The sequence below is a fragment of the Alligator sinensis genome, unplaced genomic scaffold (assembly GCF_000455745.1).
Source record: "Alligator sinensis unplaced genomic scaffold, ASM45574v1 scaffold360_3, whole genome shotgun sequence".
NCBI lineage: Eukaryota > Metazoa > Chordata > Crocodylia > Alligatoridae > Alligator > Alligator sinensis.
The window spans coordinates 2,968,225-2,984,087 of record NW_005841977.1 but is presented as its reverse complement, the minus strand read 5'-3'; the positions used below and the strand labels follow the sequence as shown (position 1 = coordinate 2,984,087).

The 15,863-nt window shown below is 40.0% G+C and overlaps 1 protein-coding gene across 7 annotated transcripts in view; it reads left to right on the top strand.

Moving 5' to 3' along the window:
* Positions 1 to 15,863, top strand: part of PWWP2A (PWWP domain containing 2A) — a 47,041-nt gene that overhangs the window by 13,045 nt on the left and 18,133 nt on the right. For 3 of the 7 annotated variants that reach the window (XR_003093406.1, XM_025200867.1, XM_025200866.1), the window contains exons 1-2: positions 5,690 to 6,412; positions 8,425 to 9,392. Coding sequence is in view for 6 of the 7 variants with exons in the window: in XM_025200867.1 (XP_025056652.1) it covers positions 6,339 to 6,412; positions 8,425 to 9,392 (1,042 nt within the window). In the remaining variant the exon portion in view is untranslated. Of the gene's footprint in view, positions 1 to 5,032; positions 5,623 to 5,685; positions 6,413 to 8,424; positions 11,237 to 15,863 lie in introns of those variants that run through there. The other 4 variants (XM_025200862.1, XM_025200863.1, XM_025200864.1 and 1 more) reach the window with 3 other exon arrangements.

Sequence of the window (15,863 nt, the reverse complement as noted above, 5' to 3'; positions counted from 1 at the left end):
AAACTCCTGGTCAAGCTCAGGACTTTGGGTGGGAGGTCTGTAATAGACTCCCACCATTGTGTCCCCTGTGCCGTGTTCCCCACGGATTTTAACCCAGAGGGTCTCCAGCCGTCCACCCTGGTCGCCAATATCGGCTTGCAGGGACGTGTAGCTTTCCTTAACATAGAGAGCTACACCCCCGCCCCTTTTCTCTACACGATCCCTCCTGTACAGGGTATAGCCATCTATCGCCGTGGTCCAGTCATGGGTGGAGTCCCACCAGGTCTCCGTTATCCCTATGACATCGTAATTGTTTGCACTGAGCATGAGGATGAGCTCCTCCTGCTTATTCCCCAAGCTCCTGGCATTTGTGTGCAGTATTCTAGTTAGCCAATTCAGTTCAAGTAGATTTTTGAAATAAGGGGAAAAAAGGACCCCATGATGTGTGAATCATCATCCTGCACCTCTCTGGAAAAGATTAAATCTGTTCTTATTATGTTTTTGATAATCTGACCACATGCTTCTAGCTCTGAATCTAAGTATTTAAAAGCTGTATTAGCATTAAAACTCATGTTCCTAGTCTATAAACCAAGCCTAGAGTAACCTCTGACTGATATATCAAAGTCTTGTTTAAATGCAGCATTTTATTACTATGAAATATCTGTTGGGATAATGCCTTCAGCTACACGCATTACTGAAACAAGGGATAGATTTTGCTTGGCACAAAGTAGTGACAAAACCAGGTTATCTCCTGAGAATGCCAGAGTAGGCTGCACTGAGCTGGCAAGAGGAAAAAAAAAATCTCCCCCCTTCCTCCTTGAGCAGGTTGCCTTTTGGCAAAAAGACTAATGGATTATTTTAGGCAACCACATTTGATGTTATGAATTATTCTAGGTCTGGAACCCCCTCTTCCACAGCCGGTTGACCTTTTTGCCCTTGGTTTTCCTAGTTTTGTGCTAAAGACAACTCAGTTACAAGAGGTGCTAGCACAAGATCTTTCCAGTCCTGTAGATGAAGACTTCGGGTAGGGTTGTAGCGTGCAGGGGTTGTCTCTTGAGTTGTAACCATACACCAAAAATAAATAATTTTTAATATTTAGTAGATCATAAAATGTGTTCGTAGCATTAAAGGATGTCTCGTCAAAAGTAATGTTAGCTGAGACACGTTCTCCCCATGCAGGATGTTCTTTCTTGGCTCTTTCATTAGGTTTATAGTCTTCTTAGTTGCATACGGTGAACTTTAGACTCACCACAGATTCGATGCTTAGGCTCAGTTGAAATTTCATGATTTGGTCTGGTTTCCTTTAAAATATCCTGTTTTGGACCTACTGGTTTTGTAGGCTGTATGCCATCCAACATTCCTGTTGTGAATGTAAGTTAATAAAGGTGACTGACTAATTTATCATCAATTTGAGCAGTATTGTCTATTCTGCCTTAAATTTTCAAGGTGGCCTTTTCTAGTATAGCTGTAGCAAGCATTTGGCTTAACTGCTACTTTTGGAAGCTGTACACATTCAGAAACTCTCAAAACACATGGTTTTGAATATTTTTTTTTTAAAGGCTCTGGTTTACATAATGGAAATTTCTATTACTGGAACTTGACCAAAATCTCTTTTCAAGGTTTAGGACTTCGGGTGCCTAAGGAACTAGAGGTGGGACTTGACATTAACGCAATATAATAAAAGCTTTAATTCTTACTAAATATCTTGCTAAATACCTTACTATTTCCCTTGCATTTACCATTCAATTCCTGCCTTTGTTCTACTTCCTGTAATAGAGGAGATTCCATATTCTAAATTAGTTGATGCTTTCTTACTGTTCTCACCTACCCGTTTACCCTCTGATACTTTCCTAAATATTTTCTCCTCCCAGCCCTTCCTACCACAACTCTTTGTAGTTTCTCTTCTGTTATTTCTTAACATTTTCTTTCTTACCCTGTTATATGGCTTGAAAATGTTGTGGGATGCCTGATTAAACAGCAAGTTTAAACAGGCCACAGGAAGATACGGAAGTTGGAAGGGAGCCCACCACGATCGAGCAGTGCCCAAGTAAGAAGCCTGTGAACCTGCAGCAGTGGGAAGAAGCACAGGTGGTGTCCCTGAACACTCTTTGGAAGATCATCTTTTAATTTTCATGGGGCTAAATCTTGGCTGCTTAAGCTTTGCACTGGAACAGTGGTTCTTGACTCTTGTACTCAAGGCACACCCTGAATAGATTCAGGGCACATTGGAAAATGTCAACTCTTAGTTTGCACTTGATTTTTTACAACAATTTGCATGCATTCAAGGCACTACTTTTTGAAATAAAAACTCCCCCACAACTTAAAACATGTCTGAAAGATTTGCTAGTAGACATGACATGCCAGGTTTAGAGCCTATTTTAAGTGTCACCTATTTACATTCTTCCTTGGAACAGTCCCATGGTTTCTGTGTTTCACTGGCCCATCATTTTCACAAAATGTTGAGATGGTGTGAAGGGAGGGGGATTAGAAGAACCTAGCTTTCATGTCTGCTTGTGTTTTTTGTACCATCCACCACATACTATGCTTTCTTGCCACTTAAGAAAGCACAGCCTGTAAGAAGCTTCCAATCTAAAAAGTGAATCATCATACCTGTAGATGCATCTCATGATCATTGCTCAGACTTTTTCTGATTTATGTTGTTGTTTTCCCCACCCCCAACCCATAAAAATTGTACTTAATTTATATAAAGTCAGCCAGTGTTCAGACCCCCTGATTATTGCACCATAGTGATTTGTTTTTGGCAGTAGACATTTGAGGACTTAATCTGTAAGTACAGTGTATTGGGGGGGAATAGGGGGAGTTGTTTTTTTCCCTAAAATTGAGCCTCAAAACGTGGGGTTGACTTGCACAAGATCGACTCTACTCTTGAAATCATGCAGTATTTTTAAGCGCATTTAGGAGCCAGTAATTACAGATTAATGGGAAATAGCTTCCACTTCCTGTACTCAATCTTGGATAGAGTTCTACTTCACCTAGTTGACCACAGTGCAGCTTGGGACCATCTCAGTTATACAACTGAAATATAAATGAGATTCTCTTCATCCATTCTGGGAGCATCAGTGCAGCCGTTACAGGAATAGGGAGATACCCACGCATCTTCAGAGGGCAATCCTGCTTTATAATGGAGGCACTTGTATGCCTAAAACAGGGTAAAAGAATCACTTCTGTACTTTAGTCAGGTAACTGAATTTGTCACAAGTTGCATTTTGGTCTTGTACTAGTTAAAATAAATTCATCCCTTAGTGACTAAAAAATGAGCCTGGTTATCAGATTTATAGTTGATCTTAAATTGAGCTTTGTGACTTGTTTGATCTTGTTGAAAGAGGAACAAAGTCCATCTGGAATTTGACAGTAAGCTTATTTGTTACGAACTGTCAAAGTTTCATCTGTCTGTGGTATTCCTGTTTCTCATCTGTATAAATTTGACTGAACTCTCTTAATAGGCTGGGACTTAAGTGAGCTCTTGGTTGTAGTATATTGCATTTAATGTTTGTTTAAAGCAAATTGCTAAGCAGAAACACGCACCACCAAAACCAGCTAGTGGAGAGGTTCCCAACATGGCTGCACCTAGAATTGCATATGTAGGAAGACTTCTGCTTCAAAATTGTATTAACCAGGATGCCATAAGTGCTGCAGGGTGCTTCATAACAATAGCACTGTGTGCAAACACCTACACATGATTCTAAGATAAACCCAGAGTTTCAGATAGGAATCCATAGTGTCAAAAACATTCTGACCTGTGATGGTCTTTCTGAGTTCCTTGCAGCAGAAGAATTACTCTATTATTTTTCTGTAGCAACAAAGTGAAAAAGCAAGTATAAATTAAGAACTGGCAATTTTGGAGGGGTGCCTTGACTTTGATATAAGGGGAAACTTGAGTCTAAAAAGGTTAAGAACTACTGCTCCAAAGACTTTTAAATGCACATTTATGGTAGAAGAGGCTATTTAGTCTTACAATCTGACAAAGCATAGGTACTTTCTAAACTCATTTGCTCTCTTTTTTTTTTCTGTTAGTGAAGGGAGTGGGGCACCCTTGTTAATAGTGACCCACCATCACATTGACAAAACATTGTCATACTTGTCAAGAAAAATGACTTGTGTTTTGTCCCTGTTGAGGGGACAGCTATATATGAACTTCCAATAAACTGATGTGGAGGTAGAAAAATGTGGACCCTGCATCCAGGACCAGGGGTAGAAGAGAAGTAAATGGTTACTTTGTGGTATTACTCTTCTGATTATTTGTGACTGAAACTCAATAGAAACCTGTATGAAGGGGTGAATAGGTTGGGTTTGTGGACATAATTGGGAGAGGGAAGATTTGATGGAGAATGTTTAGAAAAGTAAGTGTGTGAGAGAGACTTGGGATACATGGAAAAAATACAGGGTAGGTAAGAGAGAGCATATGGTAGTGGCAAAGGGGGTTTCCTATAATTCTGGATAAATTAGTTCAGCCCCCTGCTCTAAACTTATGTCAATGACACCCCCTGCAACCTAGCTCTAAATGGGTACCCGGTTGTTTCAGGTGAGGGTGTCAGTGGCTGGATATGATGCTGGTCATATCACTGCTTTGTGTGGTTGACCATAGAAACAGGAATACCATTACCATGCTTGCATGATAGGCTGTTTGGCTCAGGCAGACATTTGACTTGTTTCTTTTTGGTAGGGTGGGAGGGAATACGTGTCTTATCCCTTTAAATCACAAAGCCCTGGTACATGATAGTATTTTAAATTGGCCAGTAGTTTTACTCATTAGATTATTAAGTATTGTATACATTTTCCAAATACTTGTTACCTCCATCCAACTGATGAAAAGATAGACACGGATTTTACCAGCACGGAAGAAATTAAAGCTTCTTTATATCAGTGATGATATAGTAAAACTTCATTTTTTTTTATGTATTGTAAATGTAATGATTGTTGACTAATACTGGAGCATATCTCAAAACTTAATTTTGGGTGAAACTTATCTGTAAGCCTCAAGAGTATCTGTGTAATTCAGATAGTATTTAGACTGTTAACACAACTATTTTATTTGCCACTTAGTGGAACTTTGGGATATTGAAGCAGTTAAAAGGTCAGCATTATAAAAATGAATCTGTTTTGTATTTATGCCAGGTGTACTTGTTTCTCTGATTCTTTGAATTCACTGAGGCCTTTTTAGTATACCAGGGTGGTGTGATTTACAAGAACTCTGCTGATGGAGGACGATCTAAGCGTTGTATGTTAAATAGACAGAGCATTCTGAACTGAATTTCAGTGGGATGGGTTATTTCATAGCAAAGGGGAGACAACCTAACAGCATGCATAGAAGTGTATTATAATGCTTAAACCAGGGATTGGCAGCCTACAGCCCACAGAGCCACTGGGTTTGGTGAAGGGGCTTTTTTGTATACTGCATTGTGCTGTGGCCAAGCAGCTGGATGACAGGTGGCAGTGAGCTTTCTTGTGTTGCCTTACCTTACCACTGGGCAGCAGGTAGAAGAAGCAGTGGAACCAGGATGGGCCATTCTGGCCTGCCACCCCAAAATGTTGCTGACTACTGACTTAAGCTGGTTAATGCATAACTCCTTCTTCCATAGCTGAAAGATTTCAATGGAACAATAGTTGGTGAATAGGCAACAGGTATGACTATCAGTATCTGGTCTCTTAAGTTATCAGATATTTCCTTTCAGCACTTTTGTGCAAACAACTCCATAGATTTGGCTAGTTGCTATTTTTTGTACTAGTATGTAATGTATGCATTGCAGCTTGATGAGTAAAGGACTGTATGAGTTTGGGGGCTGTTGTTTCTTAAGCTTTTTTTGTTCATTACCTAGTTTTAACAGAGAGGGAATCAGTAAAGACTAATTTGGGGGCTGGTATAAAGATTCTTCTAACACAAGCAGTAACCTGGATAATAATGAATCAGTGAAAATTGGAAGGTGGAATTCAGGTGTCTGTTTAAAATGCTCCTTGCAAAGGTGCAAAAAAAATATATAAGTATCCAGCATACTTCCATCTGGTAACAATGTAAGGGATGCTGCAATGCAAGCAGTTAGAATGGTACAGCTAATGCAGTTGATGCCTCTTGTCAGATGCTTGTCTGTAGGATTGTCTTCATTGCAAAAGTTAATTTAGTTATGTATTTAAGTTACTCCACTGAGTGAGTGATCGGGTAGCAAAATGCCTACAAAAAGTAATTTATTTACAGAATGATCAAATTGGCATTGAGCTATTAGCTTCTGCATTGTTGCTGCATTATAAGCTGGAGGGTCAGCACCACCTGAGCTTCAGCCTACACCGTGACAGACCAGACTTGAGCCTAGAACATCATCTACCATGAGCCAGAGACTTTGTGGATGGAGATGGGCAAAACTCAAGTTATCCCTGACTGCAGTATGGACAAGTTAAATATATTACCAGTGTTTAAGAGGTAACCATACAACCATCAGGTGTCTCTGGAGACTGGCAAGAATAATAGTGGTTGTGAACTAAATCACCATTAAACCTGCCTTTCTTTTACCAAGTGGGTGAAATGTTTTGTCAGAAGATAACATGGCTTTTGCTTTGGAGCACATTGCAGGACATGTTAATATGCCTGCTGATACTGGTAGTCACAACAGAAGTATGTTGCTCCACCAAAGTTGAGCCTATGTTGTACTAGTCTTGCAGGGACTTCCCTGTTGTTTGGTTGGAATTAAGGCAGTTATGATGGGTCTCTTGCATAAACTGCCAAACAGGACAGTAGAAATCTTGAAACTTGACTAGTTCTAGCTGGGGAAAAAATTTAACTTGGGACATGGTGATGGTTGTACAGGAGAGGTAAGGCTAGATGTGTAATAACTATGGCTAAGTACAGACATTGCACTTAATGTGCTTTAAGCATACAGAAACAGCAGTAACAGAACAGACATCATTGGCACATACGGCGCTTTAAAAATGGCAGATTCTGCTCTAAGTTAACCCAGGATGAATGTGTAACTAAAGTGCTTTCTGTTAGAGCACGTTATAGAGCCTGTACTAGATCCCATCAAGGGTTAACGTAGAGTGCAGTGACTGCAGTCCCAGGTGGCTTTGCTCAGGGCTGCACTCCAGCCTTGGGCAGAGCTCATTTGCTCTGCTGGAGAACCCCCCTCCCCCCTACTCTTTCACTGATCTGAGTCAGTGACAGCCCCGCACAGCCTGGCAGGGGAAGGGGAGAAGGGGGGTTTCTGTCCCCACAACCCAGCTGTGGGGAGGGCATACTGCAGGGCAAGGAGTCTGGAGTCTCTCTCTCAACAGGGATGTGGTATGCCACTGCCAAGCTGGGGCTGCTGTGGAAACGGACCCCAGAGCCCTTTTCCTCTAGGAGTCCTGGCTGGGCCGTGCTGCACTGAAACTACTGGCTCTCATCCCCCATGGACCCCACTCCCTACCCCCTCAGAGCCTATAGCCAGCTGTGGCCAAGGAAGGGCTGGGGAGGGGTTCAGTTCCTTCCCTCCCCCCCCCCCAACCAGCTAGCCCCCCCACTCCCCCCCCCGTTTCTCTTTTTTTTCCCGGGGGGGGGGGGGGGGGGTCAGGGCTGGGGAAATGGGCTGTTCTGGCAGCCTCCTGGGAGGCATGCAGGAGCTCCCCCAGTGAGCGCAGACCATGAGCCCCCACCACTGAACAGCAAACATCTGCTAGGTTGGCTCCTGCTCTAACTTGTAGTGCTTTGAGTAAAACACAGTAAGTTAGAGCACTTCCTCCAGGGGCTTTTTGAAGTCTGTATTTAGCCTATATTTTTTTAGGGAAGCCACAAGCTTGTTTGATATCTCTCTAGTTGTAATGTATCGGATAGCATTTGTCCTAAAATGAAGCTTATTATAGCTTACAGTTTTTTTTGTTTTTTTTTTAATCCATTTGTATCTGGTGGTAGTATTATATATAATGAATCTCCCTTGATGGAACCAAAACAAGTTGGCCAATATTTTTGTATCTTGCAAAATACTTGTAGGAACTGTGTGAAATCTAACAGGGTGTTTATTGCCTTTTTTTAGATTACCCCAAATCAAGTTTCATGTTAATTTGGGGAAGTGGGGACACTTCTGTGTCTTCTTCAGTTTGCAGTTCCTATGATATAGGTCTTGTTTTCTTTAGTGAGCTGTCAAGGCTAGATTACTGTAATATGTTTGTAGATACTTGTAGCAAATGTACATTTTTGGCTACTGTAGAAAGTGATACAATTGTTAGAGATTTGCCCATGAGTCTGAAGTCTGCTCAGTGTGTTCCACTGCCTATAGTTCAAAGTCCTTCTGTCAAAACCTTGAGTTAGGACTGAAGGGTTGTTTTGAGAGAGAGAACTCTAAACAAAACTAAAATTAGTATCTCAGAAATGGGAATCTATTAGCATAGGCATTTAAATAAAATCATTTAATGTAGTTTTAAAAAACACTTATTTTTTTGTCTTTTCTTTTTGTTTTTAAGGTTTGGACCCCATGGAATCCCTGTGACCATATTTCCTAAAAGGGAATACAAAGATAAACCTGAAGCCATGCAGCTCCAAAGTAAACCATTCCAAGATGAGAGACAGGTGAAGTGTGAAGCCAATGGTGCAGTCCCTGATGACTCTTCTCCCATTCAGCCATCAGAACCTAGCCTAGCTAAAAGCTTATGGACTTCTAAACCACCCCCTCTCTTTCATGAGGGAGCGCCATATCCCCCTCCTTTGTTTATCAGGGACACATATAACCAATCAATACCTCAGCCTCCACCCCGAAAAATTAAGCGGCCCAAGCGGAAAATGTACAGGGAGGAACCCACTTCTATTATGAATGCTATCAAACTACGACCCAGGCAGGTCTTGTGTGACAAATGTAAAAACAGTGTTGTTGCAGAAAAAAAAGAAATTAAAAAAGGTGGCAATGCAAGTGACTCTTCAAAATATGATGATAATAAAAAGCGAAGAAATGAGAGTGTAACTACTGTGAATAAAAAACTTAAGACTGACCATAAAGTGGATGGAAAAAGCCAAAATGAAAGCCAGAGAAGGAATGCTGTGGTCAAAGTTTCAAATATTGCCCATAGCAGAAGCAGAGTAGTTAAAGTTTCTTCTCAAGCAAATACTTCAAAAGCGCAGTTAAATACTAAAAAAGTTCTCCAGAGCAAAAATATGGATCATGCAAAAGCTCGAGAAGTTTTGAAAATGGCCAAAGAGAAGGCACAAAAAAAACAGAGTGCAACTTCCTCTTCCAAAAACACACATTCAAAGGTCCATTTCACGCGGCGTCTTCAGAACACCAGCTCAGGGTCCCTTCCACCTCGATTGCGTTTAAAGCCACAAAGGTACCGGAATGAAGAAAATGACTCTTCCCTCAAGACAGGACTTGAGAAAATACGGAGTGGCAAGATGGCAACTAAGCCCCAGTCTCGTTGCTCCTCCACCCGCTCAGCAGGTGAGGCCCCTTCAGAAAACCAGAGCCCCTCAAAAGGCCCTGAAGAGGCCAGCAGTGAGGTTCAGGACACAAGTGAAGTGCATGTAACTGTTGATCAGGATGAACACCAGACATTGGGCAAGAGAGGCAGCAAAAGCAATATAACGGTTTACATGACCCTTAATCAAAAGAAATCTGACTCTTCCAGTGCATCAGTTTGTAGTAGTGATAGTACAGATGATTTGAAATCTACCAACTCTGAGTGTAGTTCTACTGAAAGCTTTGATTTTCCTCCAGGCAGCATGCATGCACCTTCCTCCTCCTCCTCCTCCTCCTCTTCCTCCTCCTCTTCAAAGGAAGAGAAAAAGCTTGGTAATTCCTTGAAAATGAAAGTTTTCTCCAAAAACGTCTCTAAATGTGTCACACCAGATGGCAGGACCATATGTGTAGGAGACATTGTTTGGGCCAAGATTTATGGCTTCCCTTGGTGGCCAGCCCGTATTCTTACCATAACTGTGAGCCGGAAAGATAATGGCCTTTTAGTTCGACAGGAAGCCCGTATTTCGTGGTTTGGGTCCCCAACAACATCTTTTCTTGCTCTTTCACAACTATCCCCCTTTTTAGAAAACTTTCAGTCGCGCTTTAATAAGAAGAGAAAGGGCCTTTACCGCAAGGCTATCACAGAGGCAGCTAAGGCTGCTAAGCAGCTGACTCCCGAAGTTCGGGCCCTGCTGACACAGTTTGAAACGTGAACGTGGAAAGTAAGGTAGGCAAGAAAGTTGGAGGCTCCGCAAATTTATAGCCTAGTTAGAGAACTACTATGAAGGACTTGGCCAATTCAAGAAGTTGCACTCAGTTGATTGCTCTTTTTATACTAAAATTGTTCCATTTGTAGCAGTTTCTTGAAAGTTAAACTACTAAACGAATTGAACATGCAATTGAAATTAGGCTAAAATGAGAACTTCAGTATTTTTCAAGTGAGAATCTTTTTTAATTAAAAATTCCCCAACACCCCGTGCATAGGAGCCATAGCCTCAGCTGAAAGGCAGTTTATTTGCAGGGAATTTTTTAGTAGTTTCTACCCAGTATGTACTTAGTTACTACATGGCGAAGGGTAAACGTAAGGGATGGAAGTAATAGCTGTGATCTCAGTGGCCCACCAGGGGAAGTGCAGAAACTTAAGCCCTATCTGAATCGTCTTTAAACTTCAAGTAGCTTTTAAGACAGTTGGGCTCGCCAGTGTGAATGGGGCCAAAGTGCGTTTACAACACTTGTAAAAAGGTCTGGTCCCAACCATGTTGGCGTGTTTAAATACATCCTAGAAAGCTATTTAGTTACTCTCCTGAAACAGTTTCAACATAGTTTAAAGACCAGATTAAATGGGATCTTGTCTTAGTGACCACTCTTTCAAACATTCAGTCTTTCTATGCACACGGGCACAAGTATGACACTTCAGGGTCAGACAAGCCGAAGGGATGCCTGTTGCTCAAAGACAAAGCTAAAAAGTTGTTCAGTATTTGGGATCAAGGGCTGTTAATGCTGCATAGGTGTGAACTATAACTTCCTGTCTTTCTTCCACTGAAGAAATCTTCTAGGCCTCTTGCCTGGGAGTTTAGATCAAGAGAGGCTTTGTTTGAATGTGTAAATAAATAGATTGCTGAAATTGGTCAGATTTTCTCCTGACTGGTGGTTCCTAAATTCTTAGGATACGTCCTAGTAAATTACACTTTGTGAATTGTCAGATGTGTAATTGTTGCATTTTGGATGTATCTAACTTCATTTTTTTTTAATATTTCCGTTTAAGGTATCTGTTTGCAGGTCAGAAAATGAGAATATGTAATTGTGTAATGCTCTGAAATGTAAAAAAACTGTAAATAAAATTGACTAAATCTGAATTATTTGTGTGTGTTTCTCAAAAAGCTTTGAAAAAATTTCAGGATGTTAGAGTATTTTCTATGTGCACAATATATAGAAGACATCCTTTAAAATGTAAAATATCCTTTCTCATTCAGCACTTTAAGAAAGATTTATTGCTTGCTGTAAAACGCAGTTGGTGTATACTTTTAATTTTGAGACTAAACATTCATCTGTTCACTTTTCCCCAAAACTAGCTCTGTAAAGGGCTTCCTGCCCTAGGTAAAGCTTTACAAATTAATTATCCCTGAAGTAAATTCTCTTCCATATATTTAAGTAAAAACAGAAAAAAATCACTTATACAGTGGGGTAATGTTTTCGATCGTTTTATTTTATTTTTTTTTCCCCCCTCCATCTGTGAAAAGCTAATCAATCCCCTCTCCACTGTTACCTTACTTCTTGCATGTCTGCTGCTCAGTGTTGGGCATTTTCATGCAGCTGATTTTGTGTTTTCCTTTCTTGGTCCATTTCTTACCATTGGAATTACTATCTTTTTTTTTTTTTTCCCCTCCTCTTCCAGCTTTGCACTGTCTTGTGAAGAATTTGGCTGCCTTCATTCCTCATCCCTCCCAAGTTTTTCTATTGTTGGCCATATAGGCAAACCTGATGAGAAACACAAATTTAATACCAACGATTGAATTTAACTGTAACTTAAAGTACAATGTAAAGGATTTTATCATTAAAAATCCTCAATGTTTATTGTAGCAGAGTTTTTAGATGATTCAGTTATATTCCTGCATGCTATTAACCAAGTCAGTTTGTTTCTAAAATGCTGAGGTTTTTTTTCCAACCTGTTTAGGTTATGTTCACACAACTCCTGAATATCTAGTGTGTTAAACGCACACTGGTCCAAACTCTTTTTTTTGCTCAGATTTCCTGAGGAACTTGCGATAATCTTTTGTGTTAGGTCTAATTAAATTGCCAACTCTACTAGGGTGGGTTTTTTTTGGTTTTTTTGGAGAATTAAACAATTTCCAAGAAAAAACAGTCAATGCTTTTTGAATGTAATAAACACACAAATTTTTATTATGTGAAATCCTGTTTCACTCTTATGTATTCTTTCCTGCAAACAGAAACAATTACTGTATTTCAGCAAAAAAAAAAAAAAAAAGACGTTGTTAAATCAGGCTGCTTTCTGAAGCCAAAAATCCACGCAATATGGTTTTTTAAATATTTCTTTATGCTTAGAGCAGAATGATGGCTATCTGTTCAGGTTTAGCAGTTCAAAATGAATTGACCACGCATTTTAAAAACTGTCTAGTTAGGTTTTCAAGCCAAAGATTTGAGGTAAAACATTTTAAGTTATCATGCCATTTTAAAAGATGTGGAAGTTTTTAACACTTCATTGTGTAGGAGTAGAGAATATAGTTCTAGAATAAATTTACAGTGAGTGTTTCCTCATATCTTCTTTGGTGAGATGGGAAAGAAAATAAGTCCACATTTTTAAGTTTGCAAGTATTTACAGGGTGTGTTTGGTACCTAATGACTGGTCATCCTGGCACATTCTTTACTGGATTCCTTTCTGTAATACAGAGAGCATTCACACAGAAGAAGAAATATAACTCGGAAGAAACTTTCACATCACATTACATTAGTAGTCAAAAATACTTGCTTTAGGCATAATTAAAAATCTATACATGACAGGAAATCATGGAAAAGTAGTCTTGAGTAGCTTACGTGTTTTAAGATTTAGTGCAGTTAGTGGTGAAGCAAATGTTGGGAATAAATGCAAACTAACTGGATAGTTGGCTGTATCTGTACTTCATACCTAATTACCCTATTCTTGAGGGCTACGGTTGGAATATTTGAGTGGTGGAATATTTGAGGCTATTCCAATGCTTGCTGCTTTGCAATTGCAAGAAATTAAGTATGCCTATCTGATCCCAAGAAATGATCGAGCATGAGCACTGATTCTGCAATATCCATAGTTTTAAGTTCACTTTCAGTTGTCTCCAAATCCAGTTTAGTCTGTCAATGACTGTTTTTACAGTGCCAGTGTGATGGCATCTGTATAATTAAACTGTGCAACTGTTATGAGATTGCACATAGCATTGTGGGAGTAAATGTACAAATAGCCCCACTCCAAGCAGCCTAGTATGCTAAAATATTAAGCTGCAGTAAAAGTAAGGGGTGCTTCTGCTAGTGTTCTGCCAATTTACTGAAATACGTTACAGCCAATGGATTATGGGGTTTGCAGTTCCATCTGTTTGCAGCTGGTATAGTCACTGTTTATCCAATGTGAGAAAGTAGGATTCAGTCATGTGCCTTCAAAAGGTAGCCTTTCTTTCAACTTCTTTAGACTACATTAAAAGTATCTGCATTGGATAAGTACTGCAAAAACCCTGTAAGAACCCACTCCTTTACAGTATAATATGGTCACTCCACATTGGAAATTGCATGTGAATATTTTCAGTGTTTGTACTTCTGTTGAGCTGAGTTCTACAGGAAATCAAACACAAATGTTCAAGAGTCCTTTAATAATTTTCAATATATGTCAACACTTAAATTGGCTCATCAGCTTTGTCTGTCACAAATTTTACTTAATTTAGTTTCTAACACTCAGAAAAACATTGCAGAATTGCTCGCTTTTTTTTCCTTTAATTTGGCCAAATGGTGTTGGGTCTAACACTTGAGTAAGGTTTTTCAGGGTTTGATAAACATAATCTAAAGAGAGAAGGATTCCAAATGTAGCCAGTTTCTTACCTTAACAAGGATTATACCACTGGAAAACTGATACAAGACTTGCTTTGTGCAATGCCTTCCCCAAGATATGACTTAAGCTATTCCACTCTTTAAATTCTTAAACGTCAAATGATCTTCTTTGCATGCTATGCTTTCAGTTTTTGCTTCAATTCTGGGAATATGCTAGGAATGGCTAAACAGGCTTGGATAGCTGCAGAAAGAAATGACATGATGCCCTTTTGGAGCCTTATTCATCATCATCATCATCATTATCCTCCTCCCCCTCCTCATCCTTGGTGCTCTGTGAAGTAAGGTAGAGAGAGAAAACTGGGCTCTTGCTTGAGGAGCTCAGGGAAGAACAAGAAACTAATACAAAATAAAAATCTGAAGCACAACTTGAGTTCAACTGTGCTCATTTATAATTTTATAAGACGTGGCACAAAATAGACTCAGGGTTATACAGGCAAATTAAAGTAATGAGCATATTAATAGCTTGTTCAAATGGTAGTAAAGCACATGGTATTTTATGCAATAAATCATTTGGTAAACATGCCAGTGAGCTAGTTTGTGTACAAAGTGGCAATTTCATGTAATTTTAGCTCAGTTTACCGCAGCAACGTTTAATATCTTGTTCATGTTTTCTCATTGTTGTAAGGATTGTTGAAGGAAGTCTCTGTGAATGGGAAGGAGAGCAAAGGTGCATTGTAAGGTGCTTGTGGAAAAGTAATTTTTTAGTCTAGGTGCACATTAAGCATTTTCTCCCTGCGTTTTTAATTAAGTTATTTGATACAAAGTAAAATTAGAATGGACACCAGATAATCTTAAGCAAGTTTCTTATAAGCTTGCAACCTCTGCTACAGAATGAGAAGGAGACTAATTTTGAACTGCTAACTCGTAAGGAAGCTACAGATTGCCTCATCTACTTACATTAGTTTAGGCCATGTCTGTAATAGTGGTTGTACTGTTAGCAGCATAAGTATACATTTTACACTACACTGGTGAAGCTTTCCTAATGTGGACGCAGCTATGCCTGCAAACCTGTGTTTTTGTACTTGTATGGCAAAGTCCCCTCTGAGCAAAATTGGCTTTAACATAAAAGTGCATTTTTGCTGCTATAACTTGTATGCACAGTGCACCTATGTTGGTAAGGGCAAACGACTTCACACCCTTCACTGACAGCTAGATAGGAGTCTGTGGTATACATGTAACCTTAGATCATGCAAGTCAAGAGTTACACTTCTTTTTTCTAGTGAAGATGAGGCTTATCTATGCCAACATGACTTCCTTTTTCTTTTCTTTTTTTTTTGAATTTTGATTGTCAAAAGGTACTTTTGACAATCTTTATAAAGGTTGATCTGGACACTCATCAAACCTGTGTTCCTTCCTACAAATACTTGTGGCCTATGCTTAGGAGTTAGTCTGAGGTAAACCACAAACTGGCAAGTAATTAACTGGATGGAGCAAAACAGAATACAGGATTTCATGAAGACTAGTCGTTCATGCAAGTGGTACAGGTATGGTAGAACAGTGCTGCTCTGTATTGCCATGAAGCTGTGAACATGGCTGAGCCACTTTTGGTTCCAGACCTTGTGCTTGCAGAGGAATCTGCATGGAGCTGTCTTGTAGGGCTGTGCGAAGCTTCAGTTGCTGATTCGATTCGGCAGAGATTAGGCCCAATTCAGTGGCTGAATCTCCGAATCCGAATTGAATCAGGAGACCTTTAATCTCTCCGAATCAATTCGGACCGATTCAATGATTCGGACATAGACACAGCTTTGAATGTTTTTTCTACATACCTCAAGGTACCAGGTGGCTCGTGAATGCTGAGGTGCTGGGGTGGATGGAGCGTCCCAAGGCGGGGGGGGGGGGGGGTCCCCACAAACATTTGCAGGGGGC